Source organism: Vipera berus, assembly GCF_964194415.1.
Source record: "Vipera berus genome assembly, chromosome: 3".
Classification (NCBI taxonomy): Eukaryota; Metazoa; Chordata; class Lepidosauria; order Squamata; family Viperidae; genus Vipera; species Vipera berus.
The window spans coordinates 83,894,329-83,921,546 of NC_138204.1; the positions used below are offsets into that span (position 1 = coordinate 83,894,329).

At 39.3% G+C, this 27,218-nt stretch overlaps 1 protein-coding gene across 1 annotated transcript in view; it reads right to left on the bottom strand.

Annotated features, from left to right (window-relative positions):
- The window catches only part of LOC308666615 (putative ATP-dependent DNA helicase HFM1), a gene marked incomplete at both ends in the record, with an annotated part of 63,041 nt that extends 57,562 nt beyond the window's left edge, over positions 1 to 5,479 (bottom strand). Inside the window, 7 exon segments of the mRNA XM_081325509.1 lie at positions 463 to 510; positions 2,433 to 2,497; positions 3,352 to 3,412; positions 3,415 to 3,430; positions 4,503 to 4,516; positions 4,711 to 4,823; positions 5,418 to 5,479. Of these exon segments, the coding sequence (XP_081181635.1) occupies positions 463 to 510; positions 2,433 to 2,497; positions 3,352 to 3,412; positions 3,415 to 3,430; positions 4,503 to 4,516; positions 4,711 to 4,823; positions 5,418 to 5,479 (379 nt within the window).
- Positions 5,480 to 27,218: the final 21,739 nt, after the last annotated feature.

The following is a 27,218-nucleotide window of genomic DNA, read 5'->3' on the forward strand; positions in this document are numbered from 1 at the left end:
TTATCTAAACATAAGCATAAAACCTTCGAATTTTCCACATTGCTTGCATTTCATAAAATAGGTCTTAAAACAAAGGAATAAACACAAGAGAAAACTGAAAGAAGAAAACAAATGTCTTGGGGAAAATCTGTAATAAATATTTATAAAATTACCGATTAATTTACGAAACTTAAACATTATTCATGGATAAATTAATCCAACGACCCTGCTATGCTAATGGGCCACTAAAGCCATATAATAGTACTGTACCTCAATCTATGAATAACGTAGAAATGTTTATTATTCATGTTGTGGATCATGACCCTTGGTATAATGATAAGTTTGCTCAATTAGCTTTCCTGATATTATACAGCCATATATAGCAACCCCTTAGCAACATGATGAATTTTTGGATTTCAAAAGTGCTATTGCTTACATCCAAGAAATGTTATATAGTTATAGCAATAACTTATAAAAGGATACGGATTTCAGTCACAGGCCTCAAAATCACGGAGTCATTTTTAGATATTACTAGTAACAAAACAGCAACAAAAAATGTTGGTTTAATTTTCTTTCTTTCTCATTCACATTCACATTATACTTGATCTTAGCCAATATTTATTTAAACAGCACAAATAAAAACAAAGTAGGTTAGACTCTGACCTAGTTGTACTTATTTGTGCAATAAATAAGTAGGGGAGGATAGACTAAATATTGATATTTTGTACAAATCTTGATATTTACAACATGAAAAATGGCAGTAGTAACTATCTTTTCTATTACAGTTTGCTATGCTGAGGACAGGCTGTAATCCCATTGGCAATAATGTAACATTGTTGTTGGTTGGTGTGATGGTTGAAGTTAGCCCCATCAGTGAAGTAAATAGTAGAGGAAGCCAATGCTGGGAATAACAATGAATTGCTGAAGGAGAAAATTTCTTGTCATCTGTCTCCTGGTATGATAAACAAGTATGCTATTTCTGGTGTTGAAGAAATTTTTAACTTCCAGTCCAGTCAGCTTTTGTACATGAACTGGAAAAGACTACCAAGAAAAAAACCAAAATATTTTGGACCAAATTTACTTGATATCTAAAATTTTCAAAAGAGTTATCTGGTGAGATAAGTGTTTTGAATTAATTTGAAATCTGCAAACTATGATTCCATGCTTTATAAAAGTATAACAAACGTATTCACAAAATATAACTTACAAGAAGGTAATGCTTGTAAAAAGCTTCTTTGAAGGCATTAATAAAATATATTCCTACTCCAATTTAAATAATTTCTAACCCTAACTTGATCTTTATAATTGTTTCTGGGTGCTTCTCTGATGGGTGTTTCTAAACAAAGCTTCTCTGATATAATCAAACCTTCATGATTCATATGACCACAGGATGCTGCAATGTCCCAACTGTGCATTGGTCCTACTATAAGTGTCAGTTATTCAGCATTGTTGTAAGTTTGAATAGTTGCTGAATGAGTGGTTGTTAAACAAGGACCACCTGTACTTTGATATTTCTTCATCGCTATATAGCTAGATTAAATTGATAGGGATGGAACCAAAAGAGAAAAGAATATGTGAAGGTAAAAATAATATTCCCCCCATCTATTTGTTTATTTGGTTTTAAAATAGAGGAATACTAAACTCTATGTGACTGGCATTTTCTTGTACCCTATTATAACAACTTCAGTGTTATCTAGCTTATGTATACTTTTTTGTGATTCATTTTTTACTAATTTGAATTTACCTAATTTATCCAATTTACCTTCTACATAAGTAGTGTAGCCCTAACCCTAAGCTTTGTTTACATAATTCTAACAGATTAACTTTCTGTATTTCTGAATCTGATTCTGTTCATGAACATACATTATTCATAGTTATTGCATGAAAACTGTAATTAAAGTACCTTTTTGCAGGAAAAAGTGTAGAAAAAAGTATAATTTACCTTCCATACTAGAGTTCTCTAAAATACATGGGGCTTTTTTAATTTCTTTTGTATTTGTCGAAGCAGAGAAAATATTATTTATAGAAAGATAATTAAAATCTGAGTTTTGGACTATCTGCACATTATTTTTCCATAAGTCTTTTTTCATCTCTTTGTTGTTAATAATATTGCAATATGTATCCATCTCTATCTTTCCCCTGGTATTATCTGCATATGTATAAGAAGCTGGTTTAAATAAGCTGTAAAGAATGCAAAGGATTTTTTTAATAATATACACAAACACACACACCTTTTTATATGACAGTTACTGTATATATATTTGTTCTGTTGCATTGTTTCTAGTAACTAGTTTTAAAAAAACTTTATAAACAACTTATATAACTTTGATTATTCAGTTGACCGGTCCATTAGTGCAGGTAAGTATTGTATGCTCTCTTGCTGAGAGGTATTCCTCAGATCATCTCTCATATATATATCTGCTTTTTCAGTCTTCCATAACATCCGTTTCTACTGAGCTTCTGAAAAATTACATAACTTGGATATTGCAATATGCAGTAATTCAAAGTTTTCAAAGAACTGAAGAAGAAAACAGAAGGAAGCAAAAGCTTTCATTCTAACTTACTACTTTCTTGTTTTCATTTCATTTCATTGTTTATATCTGGGTACTTAATGAAGGAAAAACTCAATGATCACTATACATTCAATAAACGAAGATATGCATCCCTCTTTGAACTCAGCCTAGCTGAAAGACTTTCTTAACATATTCTTGAAGAAGGACAATCTAATGAGCTGAAATAAATCACTAAAAATTACTTTCTAATGCCAAACTAATGGGATGTTACATTCCCATTAATGTAGTAAAAACTTTATGACTAACATCTATAAAACCTGGGTTACAAACCTATATTCTGTAAGATGCCACAGGACTATGTCTTTGTGAGCAAATTGAAGAGTGATGGCAAATCAGTTGTCCCAAAGATGAAACATTTAGCTTCTAATCCAAGAAGCGTCTTCAATTCTAACTGTTTGGTAGAAGAATTTATATTCTTTGCAGTCATCTGGATGTTAGCACTCTGAGAGTCATTGAGCCACGTGGGGGTTTATCTGTATTCTCAGGCACCTGAATCAGAGTGCAAATGGGTGTAGAAACTTCTTGGGATGTTTTCAAAACAAAAACAAGTCCAGTTGCCTTTTGGAAAAAGCATCTTTGGGACAACCATGACTTCAGTGATTGACAATCTCCATAGACGTTTGGCAAATAAGCTGTTTCTTAACTAAAATAAATTAAATTCTGTGTTTAAACTCTTATAAAAGATGTTTTGCCTAAGGCATATCCAATCACTGTACTAAAATATTGTTCTCAGATATTTTACATTCGAAAGAAGAGTAATATGGTTTTGATAATTATTAAAATTGGCATAGAATCATACCTTTTCCTGAATGTTGAACAAGCACTTTCATCAACATTTTCTTCTGGAAAATTAATTAATATTTATTTTCTAAAGGGCTCTATAAGACAAGTTCTGCTTATGTTCTAATTAAGACATGGAGAACAATGGATCTGATTGCAATTTGTTGCCCCCCAAAATACTATATTCCTGCCCCAATTTTAGTCTGTAGTTACTATAATTCTCTTTATAAGCAGTCCTCTAAAAAATAAACAATATCATGCTTGTCATTAATCTGTCAGTTCAATCATGATTATAGTGTACTCATTTTTTAAGATTTTTTAACATGGATAACAATTTTTTATACCTTCCTTGCATATGTCATGCATAATATTCTTTCAAAATATATAAAGCAAAGTATAAATTCAAATTAATTTCACTTTAAAATATAAATTCAGAACACCACAGTAAAATTAAGAAAATCTAAAATAATTTGTCACATGATCTATCACTTGTTACTTGTATGTACACTGAGAGCTTATGCACTGGAGGCAAATTCCTTGTGTGTCCAATCACACTTGGCCAATAAATAATTCCTAATTCTAAATAAAGGGATTCCTCCTCTTTTTATAGACTGGCATTTCAGAAGATATTCATACACTGAAGCACATGTGAACCTTCTGTTCATTTTTGAGCTGATTTCCACCCCAAAACACTTACCATATAGCATGATTTAAACACATAAACATACATTTACTTTATTCAATGAAATGTATAAATTGCCACAAGAATGATAAATAGGCTTGCATGTGGCCAGCAGCTAGCTAGCGAAGGGCCAGGCAGAGTGTGCTTAGTCAGCAGCAGGAGAAAGAAGATGACGAAAGTGGCTGGGGCAGCAGAGTGGAGGGTAGCAGGCTGGGGCCTCAGAGGGCAGGGCAACTAGGGCAGATGGGATTGGTATTGGGCTGGGGCAGCTAGGGCTTTGTGTTGCATTGCTGGGCCAGGCTAGGATGATTTCAGCTTTTGGGGATGGCTATGGATTCACATGGCACTGCCAAGCTGGGGCAACTAGAGCTTCCTGGAGCAGCTGCAGCTTTGCATGGTACTGCTGGGTCAGCTATGACTTCATGTGGCAGTCCAGGGTGGGGCTTCCCAGAACAGTTACAATTGTTTTGTCTAAGGAAAAGTATTACTCCAGGTTTTTCTCCTGGAGTAGGTAGCAAATAGCTTTACAGATTCAATATATGCACAGAAGCATCATCATATATTATCTATATTAAATCATATATGATTTAATTCCTTGTGTTTATCAGGACAAACTCTCTAAAATAAAGATACTAAGTTTTATTTTCTATTTTAACTTTTATGAGTTGTCATATTAATACTAATCACAGATTCTACCTTTTTGGTTAGTTTTTGCAAAATCCATTTGTAGCTCCTGAGTGGGTGGAATTTCAAAAACAGATGGAACAGGTGCAATATCCCAGTTTGTTGGCTCTTCATTTTCTACATACCTTTCAAAATATGCATATACAAAAAAAAACCTTTAAGATCTTCCATCCAAATTGCTTACAAACCACCAAACATATTGACTTCTAAATTTGCTATTTTAATATTACACTTGACTAAAAAGTGTTATATTTAACACTGAAGGTTTCTGTTAACCCACTTCAGTTAAATATGAATTTGCTATGTGGTGACCAATGGTGGGCAGCCATAATTCCAAAGACCCAGGGGTTTTCTGCTTGTACAACTGTATTACATGTAGAAAAACAATTTAGATGCAGAACAAATTTGTAAGATAATTCAAACTTCAAAAAGTATCAAATATAAAATAGAACAAATCATTTACTGTGGAATAAATGTTCAAAGCTGTATCAGTATAGCCTATAAAATCTAAAGGATGAAAGTAATAGGTATCAATTATTTCTAAAAGAACCGTTTTTAAACAGAGATGTTCAATTAATGTAATGGAGATTGGTATTTCATTGTACAGAAAGCATACATGATTGGCTCTGTATTCAGCCAATACTGCATTACATAGCTGCCAATATTGACACCATATTTTAAATTATCAGTATTTTTCACCAATCACTGGGCCAACTTACATTTGTGCTGTGCCTGGTCCTTCAAAAAATAAGTTATCTAAAGAAAAGGCAGGTTCTGTCATTGTTGAAATCTGATTTCTCAGTAAGCTGTAAAAACATGTAATAAACAATATTTATGTATTTCATGTCAGTTTATTCTCATTGTCCTTCCCCACCATTTTATTCTCATAGCCAACTTGTGAGGAAGTTTAGGCTAGAGGGTGATAATAAAGAGCTTAATAGCCACAATTATTTTAATCTGGATGTTTTAATATCTAATATTCTGTACCATATATACATATTCACCAAAAAACATACATATTCTAATCTATTATTAAAATGAGTATCATTTAAAATATCTACCCTAATGATTTAACTAAGCACAATATATCAAGATTCATTTCCTTTTTAGAAAAGCTGGGAGGCCTTTTGGTAAATTTAAGGAGGTGATGCTTGTTCTTAATTCCAAATAAAACAGTCCCAATTTTCATGAATTAAGGTAAATATATGTGTTCCAGGATAATCTTGCAGGATCTATTCTGGGTCGATCATAGGACCACAGATTTAGTCTTCCTACGGTAGCTTTCAACTCGTGCTGGAGCCCATCTTCAGGGAACTTTTCTCTACCAGAATATGTAGACAATTTTGTCCAGTAATGCTGTCTCAGACAGTTGATTTGATGAGCTACGTAATTTTGGAGAATACAGTCTCCCTCCTATCCATTTGGGAAGAGATAAATTTAACGCTGTCTCAAGTTGTTTTCAAATTCTCTACTGGCATTTAAAATCAAATTAACAAGCCATTTAAGCATTGTGAATAGGCAAGGTAATAGTATTTCAAATCAGTAGTTCTCAACTTTTCTCTTTTTCAAATATAAGGAAAGGAAAGGAAAGGAAAGGAAAAGAAAGGGAACAAATTAATGATAAAGGAAGCTTTGTGGAGGAATTCTGGGAAGTGTAGTTTTTTTCCAGGTCTCTCATTTCAAGTATCTCTAATGTATCACTGAATAAATGAAGAGAGACACAGACAAGAAAATTAAAAACTGAATTGCAGCATGTGGAAAACAGTAAAAAAAAATCTTATAACTACTCCATTTTAGCTTCTCATTGTGTGACATATAAACCCACTCATAAAGCACTATTGTCAAAAGTGAGTCCCTTCCAGTGGTGGAATTCAAATATGTGAACAACTGGTTCCCTGTGAGGATGTCGCTTCTGGAAGTTCATTTTGGGCCTGGGCAACAAAAAATTAGCTACTGGTTCTGCCGAAGTGTTGCAAACCAGCTGAATCCCACCATTCCCCTCCCTTATTTTGGGAGAAAATAATATCTTGCTAGAAGTATTTAGAGCATATATACATCAAATGTTTAGGCCTGAAATTGGTTCATGGCTAAATGTAATTATTAATACAGTAACCTGAACTCTGATCAAGAATCTATTTGCAGCCAGTTTAATTTCTATAAATCAAATGTCTCATAGTTATTTTTTTATTAAATTGATATGTCACCCATCTCTCTGTCGAAGGGGCTTTTGGTGGCTCTAGGTCTTTATATTCTGGGAATAGTTTAGGAATAACATACTGGTCTTGTCTCCAGTTTTCAAAATGTCGTTCAGAGCAGTTCTACACAAAGAGAATTGTGATAGTCTATATCAGTGTTTCTCAACCTTGGCAACTTTAAGACATGTGGATTTCAGCTCCCAGTATTTCCCAGCCACTCTGGATGGAAAGTTATCATCAGATGAACAATGATCTTCCCCTAAATTTTAGATTACACTATATTTCATATGTGGCAGTGAGACACTGACTCCATAAGCTGTTTTCATGGTGTGGAACTTTCCAGTTACTCAGGGAATAACCCAATCTCCTTAGAAGAACCATTTACATTGGAACCCATGAAACCAGATTCTAGCCTGATTTCCCAATATTACCAACTTCCAAAATTTTCAGCAAGGGCCATCTTGGCTGGAGAATTCAGGGAGTTGAAGTCCTCACTTTCTGGAGGTTGGGAAACACTAACATACCCCAGTGTCATACACATTTGCTTTCTAGCTTCACATGTTAATGATGGTAGATGCCAAAGGGCAAGGCAAACCATAGTGGAATATATTATCAAGAGTACAATTAGTAGTCAACATGGCCTGTTTTATTTCAGGTAGGCAAGGAGGAAAGGAGGAAGGAGCTGACTAGGAAGTTACCCAAAAAATGTGATACGGTAGCTAAAACTAAACAGAAAATATCAGAAATCTCAAAGTAGCTAAAGAAAAACAAAACAAGCAAGATTAATATACCTCAGTGTGAGGGGAAAAAATCAGAAAAAACAGATATCTGAGGAAAAAAATATTTTAAACTGTGGCTCAGGGAGCCTGCCCTCCTTCCTAGATTCCTAAATGTAGGCCTAAATATGGTTAGATTTTAAGATAGGGAGCATGTTGTTAATTCAACCACAGCTGCAGCTCTACAGTCTGGCAATTTTAACTGGATGTGAGAGGAAAGTAGCAAAAATGATACTGAATTTCTCACATGATTTAATCTACTTAAAATAAATTAAAGAAATAAAACGTATTTATTTTGGTTAATTCTTGGGTTTTAGGTTCAAATCATTAAAACCATTTGCTAAATTTAAAATGAGAATATATATATGTGTGTGTGTGTGTGTGTGTGTGTGTGTATACATATACATACATACATACATACATACATTTAATTTAGTGTTTTAGGAAAAACACTATAATGATTTCTTAACATTGCTATTCTAATAGTGGTTCTGTATATCAATAGAAATTAACAGTGAAGCAATTATAGTTTAATTATGTATAATTCTGAGCCCAGATTCATCATGTAGGATCTGAGGCAACAGTACTCTGTACAGAGCCATTTCACCCAATAAAAAGCAAACTACCTTTATAGGAAAAAAAAATTGTACAGAATTGACTTGTATGTACTCTGACCTTTGCCTAGTGTTCCAACTGTGATGAAAAAAGTCTTTCTTGCCACAAAGTGATCAAATGTTTATATGAATAACATCAGAGTAAAGTTGTTGACACTGATTCATAGTAGGGGGCTCATTGATATTTGAAATCTCTTCAGATTTTAATATTTGAATCATTTTTAGTAAACCTCTAAAATATTAGCCATTAGAAACAATAACATATACAAAACCAAAACAGTCATTATTTAACCTAAAAAATGCAGTGAACACAACCTAATTTAAGTACTTCATAATAGAAATGGCTAGTATTTGTTAAATTGATAAAGTAAAAAGTTAAGGCTGAAATCTTGTTTTATATTTTACTGCGCTGAAAAAAGTTAGAAGTCAGTGCCTTTTTTTTTCTTTCCACCTTTGCCCTACACATCTCTTTCTGTTTAATATTCCCCTACCCTTTTTATTTTCCTTTGTATTTTATATTATGATAATCCTAACAATTTTTTAAAAAACAACCTAATTTAAGCAGCCTAAAACTCCACTACTGATTTCAGCCACAAAGTTTCTGCTGAAGTCACTTGGATTTTAAACTGTTAAACTTCCTGGATTTCATCCATCACAGTTTTCAAAAGCAGGCCCACTTTTTTAATGATTAAAAAGTATGCTCTCCAATCCTTTTGGCTTCAGGCAAGTTTCCATCTTAATTTGTAACATCTGCTTTTAGATGACCAGACTTTAAAGCAACTATATAAACAGTTCATTTTTCAGAACAATTTTTTTCCTCAGAGTTTTTCCCCCAAGATGGCATCTCCCTCTACACCCGTACAATACACACATCACATAAAATATATAGCAAAGGAGACTCTTAACAGCTCTGAGACAGTTTAATTTTTGATTTCCCCCAAGCTTAACATCTGATCGTCCATATGTTTTGAGTCTTTTCCCTCACAGAGATCACATAACAAGTCATAAACCTGTGTATTCTGCAGCAATATTAACAGAAAAATCTCTACCACCAGAAAGTCAAATCCATTCTAAGAACAGTATAAAACCTATCTTGTCTATGAAGAAGTAGACAAGAGGCAAACACATTCTAAGGGACTTTATTGCTGAGAAAAACAAATACAAATATTTTTCTAATGCCCAAAGTATTCAAGACTGAATTGCCATGGCAATAAGAAAAAAATACAAGCAGTGTAAAAAAAAAGTTCAGTCTCCTTATGTGGAGAATTGTCTTCTTTTAGAATCAAATTTTTCTAAAAGAATCCTGCAATTTCTATCTAAACATTAAGTTTTCAGAATAATTCTTACTAATCACAAATGAAACATTGCTACCTATGACTTTTGACTGTCCTTGGTTCTTGTTTTCAATGTTTAGATCTAAGAGATTGTTTTTATCTCCCAATCCCTTTTAAATGAAAAATACCCCAAGCCTCCCTAACTGTTCGATGCATTTTTAATGGTCTTACAATAAGCCACCATAAGCAAGGCAGTTTGCTTGGATGCGATATTGTGATGGGGGTGATTTGACAATGTTTACTGACCTCAATACCCATCCATTTGACTCATTGTGTCCCGCAAACACTTACACACTTGAGTAAGATTGCTCATGCAAAAGACTCCCTTCAAGTTAGCCAAGTGTGTAAGTGTTTGCCAAATTGGGCCCTAAGAGAACTAAACACAGCTCCCTCTGGACCTCACCAATACTGTCGGTATGTTCACCAGAGGGAATCTCCCAGGAGTGAAGTGACAACCTTTTCCTCTCCGGGGGCTGAACATTTTATGCAGGGCTGCCTCACTTCTGCTGGTTCAGGAAATTCAAGTCCCAAAGCTTGTCATTTTCAGTTAAACTTCATTCCTGTTTAGGAAACACATAGACATACACACACACACACACACACACACACACACACACACAGAGTCCTCAACTTACAGCCAGAATTGAGACCAGAATTTCCATTGCTGAGCAAAGCAGTTGTTGAAGGAGTCATGCCCAATTTTATGATGTCTTTTTACCATGGTTGTTAAGCAAATTATTGCAATTGTTAAGTGAACCATCTAGTCATTATGCAATTAAGCTTCCTCCCTTGATTTTGCTTATTGGAAGCTGGCTGGGAAGGTCGCAAATGGTGATCACATGACATGGGGACTCTGCAACCATTTGTAAACACATGCCAATTGCCAAGCACCCAAATTCTGATGTATGTTCAAGGACTTGTTGTAAGTCACTTTTGTCAGTGACCTTGTAACTTTAAACTGCTGCTAAATAATTGCTTCACTGTTAATTTCTATTGATATACAGAACCACTATTAGAATAGCAATGTATATACACACACCTGTATATACACACACATACAAACACACATATACATGTACACATACATACACATACAAACATACACTTGTCTTTTATGGACACTAATACTTCTAGAAGCTTAATAAATGCACATTGCTGGCTGATAGGGCCAAAAAGAGGACTTTGAGTTGTTGAGTCCTTTCATTGCCTTCTAACATAATTTCTTTTTGTTAAATAAAGTTCCTCTGATGATAAGTTACGGATCAAGAAGCACTGAGGGCAAGAAAGGCTTGGATTCCATCAGAACCTCAGCAAGCCATCCATTTGGCTCCTGTTTACTCCTATGCCCCATCTTGTCAAACAAACATGTTTTCAACTCCTAATTATTCTATAGCCACTAAGATCACAACTAAATAACTGCCACCCCAAAAGAAATATTGTCAGTAAATTCATAAATAAAAAGAAAGTCTGGGCTACGCTAGTATCCTTATTTTGGCTAACTACCAAAATGCCAGAGTAGATGGTACCACAGACAGAAATACCTACAATCTGTACCTACAGCCATGATTACATATGTATACCATTTATTTGGGAGAAAAATATATTGAAAATAAGAAGTGCCAAGCCCCAAATTCACTCAGGATCTGCACTCTTGGACTATGAAATAACAATGGATATTTGCTCAGAGGGAAAAAATGGAAACCTGAATATTTACTTACTCAGCCATATAATGCTTTGTGAAAAGATAATTAAGCTTTATCGTATGTGCTACTTCCTTAAGGAATACATCTGTGGCTATGAGTCAGACAGTTTGAAGAACTTTAAAAACACTTGATGACTATTTTTCCCCAATAGGGAAAATGTGAAAGAAAGAAGGGAGTTGAAGTTTTATTTCTGGTTTATAGAATTAAAATAGCTTGTTCTCAACAACAGTGGGAGCTGATGTATGGAACTTTCTAAAATGCAGGCAATAGATTAGTGAAAGAGCTCTGAACTAGAAGAATCAAAAGCTAATCCTATGTTCTCCTCTTCTTCTCCCATACAGTGAAGAAAAGGCTTTCAACTAAACATGGTAATTATTAATAATTTAGTTGTGAAAGTCTCATTTTGTCAGGACCCACTTCAAGCCCACATCTTAAGAAAGCAGAACTCTTGGAAACAATTTCTTCCAAGCAAGAACTTTTATTAAGAGTAGGTGATAGCAGGCATAATAGACAAGATCTGAGATTTTTCCATGCAACGTAGTAGATTATAGTGTCCCCAAGCAGGACCCCACCCCATAGATTGACCGCCTGATGTGGGATAGCCAATCCCCAGGTGTTAAGTCCGTTATGGGAACCAGGGAGATAACATTGGCCCATCTCCAGCTCACACAGCGAGGGTCGGCGGCTTCTTCACACCTTTCTCTGGGAGCATAGACATAAACCAGGCATTGAGGTTACATTCCTTATTTCCTCCTTTGTTCTTAACTGACAGTTTAAAAGATAGAGTTCAGAGAGAGAGATAACTCAGGAAACAGGATACAGACCCAATAAACAAAATAAAGGATTACATTGTAGCGAAAGGAGGAAGTGAAAGCAATAGCTCTGCAGGCACATCCCCTCTCCCCTTTGGAAGCATGGCAAAACCCAGGAAAGGTGGGATGAAATTGAAATGAAATGAAATAGGAATGGGTTTTGACACATTTACTCATATAAATTCTTATTTATGTACAGTTGTAATCACTAGACCTAATCTTTATTGTAGGACTTTATTTTTATTTGTTTGTTTTTTATCCTGCTACAATGGCTCTTAGCAATCACATTGTCACAATATATAAATAGAATTTAATGTAAAAAGAAAATGAAAGTAGAAACAGAAATGAGAATAAGAAGTATTGATGATGTTACCAAAAGGTTCTTTTTAAACTTTTTAAAAAGTTATGTTTTCAGTAACTTACACAAGTTACCAGGAAGGGGCCAATCTAATCTCAGTGGAAAATCTATTCCATAGCATTGGCTCCAGGTGCAATTCAACATTCTGGTCATCACCTTTATAGGCTCATATGACACAGGTCTAGGTTATCTGCAAAATTGCTTTTCCCTATGGACATCTATCTGTCCTAAGGTCAGATAGGATGAACACATTCCTAACCCTGGATTCCCAATGTCTATACACCAATGCACAGAGTATGAACAGTAAACAGGGTGAATTAGAAATTCAGGGCAGATATGATATTGTTGCCATTACGGAAACATGGTGGAATGAAACCCACAAATGGAACACACAGCTAGAAGGATTTAAATTATTTAAAACAAACATACCAAATAAAAGAGGAGGTGGGGTTGCTCTCTATATAAGAAATAACTACATCTCTACAGAAATAGAGCACAACAATGATGAAAACTGTCTTGAATGCATTTGGGTCAATATAAAAGGGGGGGGGAAATGACATTGCCATAGGTGTATACTATAGGCCACCCAACCAAATAGAGGAAATAGATGAACTTTTTGCTAGTCAGCTAACTAAAGTATGTAGGAAGCATATCACAATAGTAATGGGGGACTTTAATTATCCTGACATCAACTGGGAGACAAACTCTGCACCAAGTGGAAGATCAAACAGATTCCTGACAAAACTAGCAGACAACTTTATCTCCCAAAAAGTAGAGAAGGGAACTAGGGGATTAGCCATATTGAATCTAATTCTCACAAACAGAGATGAAATGATAGAAGGTGTTGAAGCAACAGGAACCTTGGGGGGAAGTGATCATGCAATATTGGAATTCAACATTATGGAAGCACAAGCAATATAACACAGTCAAACTAGAGTCTTGGCCTTTAATAGAGCTAATTTCAATAAAGTTAGAGAGGGCTTGCGAAGGATTCCATGGATGAGAATCCTCAAGAATCCTTGAAAACAACTCAAGAAGCTTGGGAAATTTTGAAAAGTGAGATAATAAAAGCCCAGTCTAGCACAATACCAACAAAGAAGAAAAATAACAGCTCTAAAAAGAAACCAGCATGGCTGTATATAGAACTCTCTGATAAATTGAAAGACAAAAAGGACAAGTATAAAAAGTGGAAAGAGGGGCACATAACTAAAGTAGAATATCAGCAAATAGTCCAAGCCTGCAAAGATGAAGTGAGGAAAGCTAAGGCTCAAAATGAACTAAGGCTTGTGACCAAAGTTAAAAATAACAAAAAAAAGCTTCTTTCAACATGTAAAAAACAAGAAAACAGTTAAGGAAATGATTGGTCCATCAGTGGGGAAAGTAGCAAGAAGGTGACAAGCAACAATACACAACTTTCCCAAGATTCAACATTTGTTCCCGACAAAGTCTACACCCCACAGCGGCTCCTTATATCTCAAACCCCAGGTGTGCCTTATGGGGTGGTGTGGGACGCTCTCCTCTTGAGTAAGTGAGCCTGCCTGCATTGTTCCCTCCTCCTCTCCACTCTCCTAGCTTTAGGATCAGGTGGGGGTGGGCCTTGCTCCTCGCCTGAACTCTGTCTCCCCTGTTCCAAACCTGAAGGGCCCTGGCCTGCCTCAGCCTGCTCTTTCCCACAGTCCTCTGAAGCCACAGACACCTCTCCCTGGGCCTTGATATGGTCCTGTTCTGGCTCCATTTCCTCCTCCAATTCAGGCTCAGATGGAGGAATGACAGATATCAAGCTGGCAAGAATAGCCAACACTCCAGAAGATAGGCTTAAGATACAAGATAATCTGAACAAACTGGAACACTGGGCGCTATCTAACAAAATGAAATTCAGTGGTGAAAAAAGTAAGGTTCTACATTTAGGCAAGAAAAACCAAATGCACAGGTATAGTATAGGTGGTACCTTGCTCAATAGTAGCAACTGTGAGAGGGATCTTGGAGTCCTAATGGACAATCACTTAGATGTGAGCCAGCAGTGTGCTGCAGCTGCCAAAAAAGCCAACACAGTGCTAGGTTGCATTAACAGAGAGATAGAATCAAGATCACGTGAAGTATTAATACCACTTTACAATGCCTTGGTAAGGCCACACCTGGAATACTGCATCCAGTTTTGGTCACCACGATGTAAAAAAGATGTTGAGACTCTAGAAAGAGTGCAGAGAAGAGCAACAAAAATGATTAAAGGTCTGAAGGTAACACATATAAAGAACGGTTGCTGGAATTGGGTATGTCTAGTTTAGTGAAGAGAAGGATGAGGGGGGACATGATAGCAGTGTTCCAATATCTCAGGGGCTGCCACAAAGAAGAGGGAGTCAGCTATTCTCCAGAGCGCCTGAAGGCAGGACAAGAAGCAACGGATGGAAACTAATCAAGGAGAGAAGCAACCTAGAACTAAGGAGAAACTTCCTGACAGTTAGAACAATTAACCAGTGGAACAACCTGCCTCCAGAATCGGTGAATGCTCCAACACTGGAAGCTTTTAAGAAGAGACTGGACAGCCATTTGTCTGAAATGGTATAGGATTTCCTGCCTGAGCAGGGGGTTGGACTAGATCACGGGTCGGCAACCTGTGGCTCTTTCAGCCTTCTCCTGTGGCTCCCAGTCATCCTCCGCCATTTGCAGAGAGAGAGACAGAGAGAGGCACTTGCGCTTCCCTTCTCTCTCTCCCCCCCTCTGTGTGTGTGTGTGTGTAAAAAAGAGAGTGGCCTCATGCTGTCCTCTGAGAAGCTGACAAGCTTTTTGAGTGGGGCTCCTGCCTTTGCTGTGTCTCCATAGGAAGCAGGAAGCAGCAGAAAGCAGGGCAGGAGACCCAGCCCAATAAGAATGTGTGTCATTCAGCTTGTCCGAGAACAGTGTGAAGCCAGATTGCCAGGTGAGCAGCAGATCGGAGAGAGGGAGAGAGAGAGGGAGGGGGAGAGAGAGGGAGGGAGAGAAAGAGAGGGAGAGAGAGGGAGAGAGAGAGAGAGAACTCATGTCCAGCACCCTCTATTTCTTTTTAATTAAACTCTTCAGTCAAGCTCCCCTCCTTGCATGCGCGTGCACGCATGCACGCAGGTTTTGTGGCTCCCAGCGTGTTTTTTTCTCTGGAAAACAGGTCCAAATGGCTCTTTGGGTGTTTAAGGTTGCCGACCCCTGGACTAGATGACCTCCAAGGTTCCTTCCAACATCATCATTATTATATTGTTGTTGTTGTTGTTGTTGTTGTTGTTGTTGTTGTTGTTGTTGTTGTTGTTGTTGTTATTATTATTATTATTATTATTATTATTATTATTATTATTATTATTATTATTATATATTGCCCTCTGATGGGAGTGTTGCATCTAACAGCATCATAAACACCATTAAGACTCTAAAAGGTCCTCAGCAATTTCTCAGTAACATTTGAGTTGCCATCTAACCCAATGACTCAGCATCCAGGCTTATGTCAACAATCACTTTTTCTTGTCTCCAGATATGTTTCGGGTAAAATACAGAAACATTTTATCATTGTCTTCTCTTGTGCAGTATGAAATGATGTCCTGTCCTCACTGAAATGATCATCCATCTTCAGCATTTTCCTATATCACTGCTGCCCAATATAAATACCTGCTTGTTTTACCTCTTAATGTTCATTTACCCCTCCCAAGAAAACCGTCCACCATCATGAGTCAGCACAGTAGCAGATATAGTGAGGAAGTGCCTGTTTTAAATCAGTACAATTCTCCCCAGCTTTGATAGATGTAGAAAACAAGGCAAATCAGTTATGTAGATGATCCCAATAATACATTAAATTGCTGGATAGTATCTGACCAGTTTTTAAAATTAACACTCTTTGAATCTGTTATGATATGTAAAACTGTTCAGTCTTGCCCATTTCATATCTCTGTTCAGAACACCCAGAAGATGAACATCCATCACCACTGCCCAGCTGGATTCTTTCCCCTTAGACCTTGTTTTCTTCAGCTTTATTTCTAAAACAAGGTTGTCCTCTTTCTACCTCAATGGAGCTTATTTCAAATTAATTATCAATAGGTCTGGGCTCTTCAAGCTACAGACCAAAGAACTGTGAAACTCTAGTTCCAGGCAAATAACTGGATTTGGGCTCTTTATTAATAAGTAGCCAAATACCATACATCTATAGCGATCATACATTCTTTATTATAAATTGTTATTATTTCAGAAAGCTGTCCTTTAGGTTTATTTAAGTTAATTATTTATTTTCTTGAGTTTGCTCTTAAATTTTTCTTTGAAAAGCAAAATTATAAATAATTTTTAAAAATCCTTATGAATCTCTTTCAGATTTGTCTGTTTTTCAGGTTTGTCCTTTATTTTTTCAAAGAAAGTATGGTAACTGTACATGTGACACATTGCATTTGTGCTCAGTGAAATTAGTTTGAAGATAGCATAGATTTTTAACTGAAGGGAATCATAGAAATATGTAACTGCATGCATATAGATACATACTAAGAATCCAGCACTTGCAGCAATTAAGACAGAAAAAATGTTAATTTCAGAAAACATTTTCAAGGTATATTCCTTGAAAGAATTTTGGGACATTTGAGGAAGGTGTGGAGAGATGCTAAGATACTAGAAGTGTTGGTTCCACCTATAAATATTTGACAAAAGCGATGCTGTATTAATTTATCATAACAGAATCTATTGTGTAACACAAACAATGCACAAAGATTTGCAGGAGAAAGCATAATGGACATACCCAACAGCAACAGCTTATTTTGCCACTAAAATAATTTCACTGAAGTAAATCAGTTAATCCCTTTTGTTACTTGTTTGGCATACTTTAAACAGATGTAAAATAGCTTTAGTCATATTCCCTGTAAGCCTGTAGGGAGTTTCTAAGACTAATGATTTGAAAATACCTTACATTTGAAATGGATATTTGTGCAGAAAAGGGAGGACTTTATACTACAACAATAGTGTATAACAAAAATAAATTCCATTTTTGAAAACTGTACATTGTAGAAATAAAAGTATATTCATATTGTTGTAAATAGTCCCTTGTGTTCAGTGCAATTTCTAGTGATTTCATGGACAAGTCCATATTGTTTTCTTTGTAGTGATAAAAAAATAGTTTATCACTACCTTCTATGATGCCCCCCACCCCCCAAGTTTACCAGTTTAGCAATAACATTTCTGGAAATTTTCCACCTGAATACTATTAAAACTTACTCTGATTAGTTCCTCAGGCCGGATCAATCAATATTCACTTCAGATATAAGATCTCTGGCAAAATTAAAGCTACAACTTTAATATCAATATCAATATCTTATATTAAAATAAAATAAAATGCTGTCATTTTGCAATAGGTCTTAATTCCTATCCAGAATTATTTTTTATTGTAACTACACTGCTGCTACACAGAGCATTTAACATTTCACTTCACAGTAAAATGTGAGAGACTGGGAAGCAGGAGAAGGAGTTCAGTTTGTATGAAAATAAGCAACTCAGCCCAGATGTGGGGGCTGTGGGAAAGAAATATTTCAAAGAGATCCTGCCTTAATTGGCTTGCTAAAAGTCTGCCTAAAAACTTAATTTTACAGTTTTCAAGATTATGTTCTTACTCCTGACTAGAATTAAAGATGCCTTTCTAAAATCTGTGAGGTTCTCACTTCTTGAGTTTGCAAGCTAAGTGGGGCTTGACACGAAAGCAGTGAAAAATAACTATGAAATCATTTCATAGTTCAACAATAATACCTATATACACTGTTCAGACAAACCATTAATGCAATGAAATTCAGATTGTGAAAAATATTCAGAAGGAAACAGTTTCTCAAATAATACTTATCTCAAGTACTACCTACAAAAGATACCAAATTACTTCTGTTTAAAAATATTCTAAGCAATCATGGTTTAGGATCAATATCAGTTAAGCAAAAGTAGTGATTAATTCTTTCTAGTAATAACAAAATCTATGTCTTTTGATTTCCCCTTCCTCAATTCCACTATTATTTATAAATTTTGGAAATTGTAAGTTAAACTGCAATTCAAAACTCATTTTATATGGGGGTTTTGCTTAGTGAACTCACTCAATAAGATTTAATTTTAAGTAAATTACTATCTTAAAGCATACTGAAATATTAACCAAAACCATTGAAATGGAAACGTGGATTTGAATCAAGAGGGAGTGAAAATACAGAATTTGTTATATTTGCTGGCTGACAATAAATACTTCTAATGAAATTTATAGGCAATTATATTATAAATCTTTTGGAATAAAGTTTTAGAATAAAGTTACGATGACAAATCTGGGGAAACAAGACTGCATTTAGTACCGAAAGGAACCATGTCACACCATGTTCACTAAGGGAGCCCATTCAATGAATATAACCTAAGTTTTCCTGTGGAGACCTTTCTTAAGGCTATTAGAACAGATTGCATAAATCTGCATGACTATTAAAAGACTGTAAAGTGTTTTCTGTGTCTCTTTGCTCCATCTGGTGACTGCTTGGATTTTTGCAATTGGGTAAAGCAATGTTATGGTTATGATTCCTGTTGTGTACTGGGTTCATTGTGCAGGAATGAAGACGAGGCGAGTGAGTTCAGCAAAAAGCATGGTTTATTTCTTGCAGGATCTGAACTAGAGAGCTGGCTGCAGATGCAGCAATTTATACCCTGGCCCCTAGGCGGCAGCCAATAGGTTTGAAGCAACCCATTGCCGCCTAGGGGCAACCAATAGCAGCTCTGGAGACGGGTTGTCTGAGGTGCTGGGAGCCGTTAGCTAGCTCCCAGCTCAAACAGCCTACCAACTGTTACCACATGGTGTTACAAGCAAGCCCAATACATTAAAATTCCATTGTCCCTTTCCAATTGTGGAATGGATATACATATCTTTAAGATTATTCTAGAGGATGGGTGTTATGTATATATGTATATAGGAGATGTTCACAGAGATAGCCACTGAAACCACCAGGTGGCAGGGTGCCCTGTCTGGATTGGCAGGGCAGTCTTTGGCGGGAAATCTGGACAATGGGATTGGTTCCAAGTATACCTGGCTAGGTATATAAGAGGGGCAGTTGCCCCTTTGTTTGCCAAGTCTGTGCTACATCAATAAAGAATGTTATGCTGAACCCTGTTGTCCTGCGTCGTCCATCTTGGCCATGCGGTCCAGAGCCCACAATCTAACAGTGGCGACGAGGATGGGATGCTGTTTCAATCAGAGCTGAAGACACTCTGAAGCAGGAAAGGCAGGAAAAAAAATTTCTGAGACCTTCCTAACCAAGCAGCATTCTAGGACCAGTGCAACATGGCTAAATTTGGAGTGACCAGTGAATTTCGTTTCAACATCGACGAGCCAGAGTGATGGGGAGCGCATCTGGGATGAGTCGAAGGGTTCCTGATGATCAACAAGATCACAGAAGATAAAATGAAAGCAGCGGGGCTTTTGTGCTTAAGCGGTCAGGACATGTATGATGTGGCCGTTGGTCTGTGCTCACCGACGCCCGTTGAAAACGTCTCGTATGCTGATTTAAAAAAGTTGGAGGAGCATTTCATGCCAGCGAGAGCTCCAATCTATTGGCGGCATAAATTCATCCAGCGCAGCCAGCATCCGGGTGAGCCAACCTCGCAATTTGTCTTGGCGCTGAGACAGGTTGCTCGCCAGTGTAAATTTCCTGATCTTGAAGACAGGATCAGGGATCGACTGGTGTTTGGACTGAGAGACCAGCAATGCCGACAAAGGATCCTCGCAAAACCACTGATGAATCTGCGGGAGGTTTTAGACGAGGTGATGGCTTACGAAGCAGCCAATGACTCTGGCAAACACACACACCACAATAGCAGTAGCTCAGGAGCAACCATACATCAAGAGTGTGCTTCGAGCGGCGGAAGCGGTGACCTGGACGAAGAGGCAGAGGTAGATGCGGTACAGCACAGACCCGGAAAGCGTCCACCACAGCGGGACAACGATGGGGGTCAGCGGAGACAATCATCAGCCAACAAGATCACAGGGTGCAGCTGCGGATGCGGATGCAAGGAACTGAGGGGAGCCAACTCATCCAACCAGAAATGTGCCAGCTGTGGGGGAAACTATCTGCGAGCGACCTGCCGGTTCAGATCTGTAAAGTGTCATTCCTGCGGCAAGACGGGGCACATTGCAGCTGTCTGCCAGAATCGGAGCAGAGACAGCCTGAACGAATTGCAAGCTATGGCATCGGAGCTTGAAGGTACTGTTCTCCCTCGGCACAAACCCCAGCACAATCCCTCAGTCCCTGGAAAAAGCAGACGGGCCATGTCTCACACGGAGGTCCATCAGCTGCTCAAGCCAAAAATAACAATACAGGTCCATCTGCAAGGGGTACCTTGCACGATGGAGCAGGACTCCGGCTCTGCAGTCTCAATAATCTCCTATGAGACATTTAAAAGAATTTGCGATTGGAGTAAGCAGAAGGTTCCTTTAAATCCCACCTCTCAGGCCTCGTCCGGAGAGCAGGAAAATCAAGCAACCGAGACGAGTGCCGAGTTCTCAGGGAAAGTTTATTGTCAAGAAGCAAACAAATTCCAAAGGAAACAAAGCCAGCATTGGCTGCTACCCGCAGCCAATGCTGTTAAATACACGTTGCATGTACACGCCCACGGCCCACCTGACCGCACCCACGTCTGCCCATCCCCTATTTAACAAATGCCCCTCCCAGAAACCTCCTTTCATGTCCTGCCCCGGCACCCGGCACCCTCCAACCCCAGGTAGGTTTCCCCGCACCCCTCTACTCCACCACCATCAGGATCCACCCACGCGCCCCTCCCCAGACCCGGCACCTCCTGGCCCAACTCCCCGGGCGTCACCCCGCCCCACCACAGGTCCCTGCTCTGCGCCGTCGCTGATATTCCAGCCATGCTGGCCCGGGCACAGGCCGCGACCCCTTGCCTCGCACCCAACAGCTGACGGGGTCCAGGTCGAAGATCCGGGTCCGTCGGTGCTCCGGCAGCCAGTCCCATGGCAGGCACGGACCCAGGGCTCCACGAGTCCGCCGCCGTCGCCGGGAGGGAACGACCAGGCTGTTGGGCGTGTGCGCATGCCACGAGGCCCTCGCCGACCTGGCGTGCGCACGCGGACAGCTCCCAGCTGCCAGGAGGGAACGACCAGGCTGTTGGGCGTGTGCGCGTGCCACCGAGGCCCTCGCCAACCCGGCGTGCACACACGTGCAGCTCCCAGCTGCATCCCGTTGCTGCCGCTGCTGCCATTCTGGTGCAGGAGCGGCCCGTCTCTGGCCGAGGACGACGGAGCGTGATGCGGCACAGGTAGAGGCGTGGGCGCGAAGACGTAGTGCCGGTGAGTGTCGAGCCTGCGGGGCGCGACATGCCGCCCCTCCTACCAGGGCCCCTACTGCAAGGGAAGACAGAAAGGGTAAGCAGCTATCCACCCGGTTTGCGGCCTCCACCCATCCCCCCCTCGGCTTGCCAGGGTATTGTCGGTGGAATGCCTGCACCAGCCGAGGAGCGTGCACGTCCGTTTCCCACACCCATGTTGCTTCCTCCACAGGGTACCCCTTCCATCTGATTAGGTACTGGATAGCCCCCCTGCGCACCCTGGAGTCGAGGACTTCCTGGACCTCGAATTGCTCACCATGAACGGGCCCAGGTCCCCCCTCCCCTGCTGCTGTCGAAGCCGCGGTGGCGGGCTTCAGCAGGCTACTGTGGAAGACTGGGTGGAGTTTACCCAAGATCTTTGGTAGTTGTAGTTGCACTGTTACGGGGTTAATCACCTGCACCACCCAGGGGGTGGTAGTGGGCAAAATAGGGCCCGTATCTTACATTGTAGAGGTGGAGGAGGGTCGTGAGGTGAGAAGACACATTGACCAGTTGAGGAAGAGACAACCTGAAAAGCCACAAAATGTGTTTCCAGAGCAACATCTGGCTGGTAATCAGGACCCCGATGGTGTCCCAAGGGATGACTACATTGCAGACCCAGTTGCCCTTGCTGATCTGGGTGACCAGAATGCGGGGCAATCAGTGAAATGGTCAGCAAGGATCCATAGGCCACCGGCGTATCTCAAGGACTATGTAAGGTCTTGAGACTAGGGTATTATAAAAAAAAAATCAAGCTCCACACTGCAGGGTTTTTATTCCATTAGTTGTTTATTGTTTCCATTATTATTTGGTTTTTTTTGTATGGGGGAAGGGGTGTTATGTATATATGTATACATAGCAGATGTTCACAGAGATAGCCACTGACACCACCAGGTGGCAGGGTGCCCTGTCTGGATTGGCAGGGCAGTTTTTGGCGGGAAATCCGGACAATGGGATTGGTTCCAAGTATACCTGGCTAGGTATATAAGAGGGGCAGTTGCCCCTTTGTTTGCCAAGTCTGTGCTACATCAATAAAGAATGTTATGCTGAACCCTGTTGTCCTGCGTCGTCCATCTTGGCCATGCGGTCCAGAGCCCACGATCTAACAATGGGAGAGCCTTTTCAGAAGATATGTGGCATTCGTGGGTGAAGAAAAATGAGAGAAGTCTGTTTTAGATGTCAAACAGAAGTTAAACTAGGTACATAAAATATAACTCTTTATCCCATTAATTTTTTAAAGATAAGCTATTCTGTCATGCACCCACAATCTAATACTTGTTTCTTTTTCTTTTTCAATCTTTTCTTTTTTACTTATGTAACCTCAATTTCTATATATTTTGGTGGGTTAGTATCTGTCTTCCCCAATCCAATGTCATTATGGATTTGTTTGTATTATACATGTTAATTCATGTATCAGTCTTTGGAACAGTTCATATCAATATGGCAAAGTGGATTTGGCCTCTCAGTCATATACTTCCAAAAGATAAGATGTTAGAAATTGTTAACTTCTGACCTTACTATTTATATCAGTGTCAGGATACTGTTGTATAACTTTATATTGTATTTAACATTCGATTCTGACACTAAAGCATCATTTCATTTATATGCAAATAAGATACTCTGCGAATTCTTCACAGAATAGTTTGAATTATTTACATCTTATTAACAAAGCTTCACAAATACAGTCTTTTTTACTCAGTTAGTAATAACCAGCCGAAAGAACTTTAAGGAGAGCCTAACTGTAGATTATAGGTATGCAACAGAAAAAATGCAACAAAAATGCATTATCTAGATCAGGGGTTCCCAACCGGGGGTGCTCACACCCCTTGGGGGTGCAAGACGATATTCCAGGGGGTGTGAAAACTTGGCTTTTCAAAATTATAGTGTACATGCCTAATTTGTTGCCATTATTTTGAACTTTTGTAAGGGGTGCATTAAAAGAAAACAGAACAGAATACAGCCGACAATCGCACTAAACGCTGAAAAACAAACTGAGGTGAAAAAAAAATGGGAAAAGATCTTCACTGAATACAATGTAATCAGACTAGCCTGTTTTTTTTAAAAAAAGATCACCAAAAAGTCTCTTTCTCTAGCAGCCATTTGCTTATATCTGACTTGGCTTCTGGGTCTAATTCAAGGTGCTGGTTTTAACCTTTAAACCCATGCATGAATCAGCAACTGTGGACCTCCGACATCTTCTCTCTTGACCAGAATCAACCCATCCTATGCATTCACCCAAGGAAGGTTGCTGAGGATCCCCACACCCTATGAAGTGAAAACAATAGAGATCACAGGTACTTCTTGATGGTGTCCTCCCTGCCTCCTGCAGTTAGAACACGTGTAGTTTCTATTCAGAAATATAACTCTTTTAAACTTCAGTTTACAATCTTACATCCAAGCCAAGTGAGATTTATTTCTAACCAAACTAGGAAAGGGGTTATATAATTAATTTTGTAAAAATATTAGGAATAAGGAGATTATATATATTCTAGAGGATATATATATATATATTACAGTTTATCCCAAATCCAGCTCTTTTTACTTTTTGTAATGGTATGTGGGAATTGTAATGTATTGGGATTTTTACTTGTACTGATTCACATGTCTGTTTGAATGCTGCTTAAGGTTGCTCAGTGGTGTGTCTGTGTAACTGTTACTGACTAAGCCAGACTTGTTGTCTCCAAGAAGATCATTGGATGATTTGGGGTGGGAATGGGTTCCTTTAAACCTATTGGCCAACCGTATAAGTAGCTGTGCAGCAGCCACTGTTTCAGTTCTGTTCTACTTGACTCCAATAAAGCATGTTCCTGTTTGCAACCTTCCGTCTCACATATTGCCTGCAAAGAACCAGCTACACAACAGGAATAACCTTGGGAGAACTGGGCAATCAGGTGCAAGCAAGGGAATGGCCAGATAAAAGGCAGTTTAGTCCACTGCAAGCTCAGAAGAGACCCATCCTAGTTTCTTGGGCTGCAATGCAGGCAGGAGATGTACTTTCAGATTTACAATACTATATAACCTTACAGTAAAGTAGAATTTAAACTAATTCTACCCAGTTATATCATGTGATCTATCTTGTGGCTGACACTTTCAGAGGCAAATGATGATTTAAAATGGTTGCTTGCTGAAAACTGTTGGAATACAAAGATCAGATTCTACAGACAGAAGGTGCTTTCTCCAGAGGACAGTTACTAATGTAAGGAGTTACTTATCGTCAGACTCCAGTAAGAAGATGGGAAACAACCACCAGTAGGCTAAATTTGATCAAATGCAAGAGGCAAAAGGCTTATCAACAAATCATCTGTGGATTGCAATCTCAGGGTTGGGGGAGGTCTGAAAGTCCAACTTTGTAAAGTAGGACATGTAGCTTGACCTCTTTGGTTATATATTTCAGAGAGATAGATACTGTGTTTCCTGCAAATAAGACCCAACCAGAAAATAAGCCCTAGCATGATTTTTCAGGACCCTCGTAATATACGCCTCACCCCCAAAATAAGCCCCAGTTAAGATCATCAGCCAGACGGATGCATTTAGTACCGTATTTTCCCCAAAATAAGACCTAACCAGAAAATAAGCCCTAATGCGTCTATTGGAGCAAAAATTAATATAAGATCCAGTCTTATTTTCGGGGTAACATGGTACTAGTTGTGTGACTTACATTCACTAAGAGTAGAAAAGGTCAGGCCTCTCTACCAGAACTTCCCTTTTTTTAAAAGAAACAGATGAATACACTAGGCCAGGGCTTTTAAACCTTTTCACCCATTGTACGACTTTTAGGATAAGGCAATGTCTGACTACCACCAGTCGCCTAGCAAGGTGTCAAAAACTTGACCAAAAAAAATAAAAGGAAAAAAAATGATAAAGTACAGGTAGTCCTCAACTTACAACAATTCTCTTAGTGACTGTTCGAAGTTACGATGGCACTGAAAAAGTGACTTATGACCATTTTTCACACTTATGACTGTTGCAGCATCCCCAGGGTCATGTGATTTACATTCGGATGTTGGGCAACTAATTCATACTTATGATGGTCACAGTGTCCCAGGGTCATGTGATCACCTTTTGCAACTTTTTGACAACAAAGTCAATGGCCGGGGGAGGGGGCAGCTCATCACTCAGGTTGCAGGGTGCCTGTGTGGGGGGAATCCATGGGTCTCTGGTGGAGGGGGGTGGGACCCTTCCTTCCTCCCTCTCTCCCATTTTCCCTTCCTTCCTTCTTTCCTTCCTTTCTTTCCTCCTTTTGTCCCTCCTTCCCTCCCTCCCTTCCATTCTCCCTTCCTCCCTCAGGTTGCAGGGTGCCTGTGTGTGTGTGTGGGGGGGGGAATCCATGGGTTACTATTGTGAATGGGCAGGAGGGAAACCAAACTTTTCAATAGGCATATTACTGTTTATACTCTGAAGGGCAAAGTTCCCTACCTTTCTTCTTTCCTTCCTTTCTTCCTTCCCTCCCTTTCTCCCTTCCTTCCTTCCCTCCCTCTGTCCCACTGTCCCTACCTTTCTTCTTTCCTTCCTTCCTTCCTTCCTTGTTTTTTTTCTTTTAACTTGATTGTATTTGAAGAAGTTCTTTTTATTCCTCCACCAACCTCAGTTCATTCTCAGCAGTTCACAATTCTGGGCTTCTTTTGTCATCTTTTTGTTTTTCCAGTTCTTCCCTAAGATTTTTGGGTTACTTCTTCTCTTCTTTTCTCCTCCATTGTCCGAGCAATTGTGCTTTCAACAAGTCCAACTCCCCCACCCCACCCCACCTTGTCTCCTTTCCCCATTATTTCCTCTTGCTACCAGGCACTCTCGGTTTAGGAAAACTGCTTTCTGAAGTCCAAGATAGGGAGGTATCAGACACAGTCACGCTTCCATTGCAGTTGCCCTTAAAGTCCCGAAATTGGGTTTATTTTGCTTCCATAAAGATCGTTCTTTCCCACATTCTTTGGCTGCCTCAGAAGATCCGAGGGGCCTTGCTCCTTATCGGAGATGCGCAGAGGGAGGCCAGAAATCCACCCTCAGACAGTGGCATTGGGTGGGGGCAGAGCCTGGAGGGAACTCTTCGGAGGGAACTCACTGCCCGTCCGCCCACCTGCCTCCACAGCTCCTTCCCCGGGTGCTTCACGTCCTGCAAAGGGCGATGGGAGAGGAGTGGGCACAGGGCCAATCAAGAGCCTTGCTAGGGGGCAAGCCAGCATGAGGAGAGACACACAGAGAGAGAGTGCCCCCCCCCTCTCTCTCTCTCTCTCTCTCTCTCTCTCTCTCTCTCTCTCTCTCTCTCTCTCCAAATGCTGGAGGACTGGGAGCCATAGTTGAAGGCTGAAACGCCTTCAGCTGTAACTGCTCGTACGTGTTTGGGTGTGTGTGAGAGCAGGGATCAATGCTGCTTTCCAGGTGATGTGCTTCTTCGGGGCTCAGCAGACGT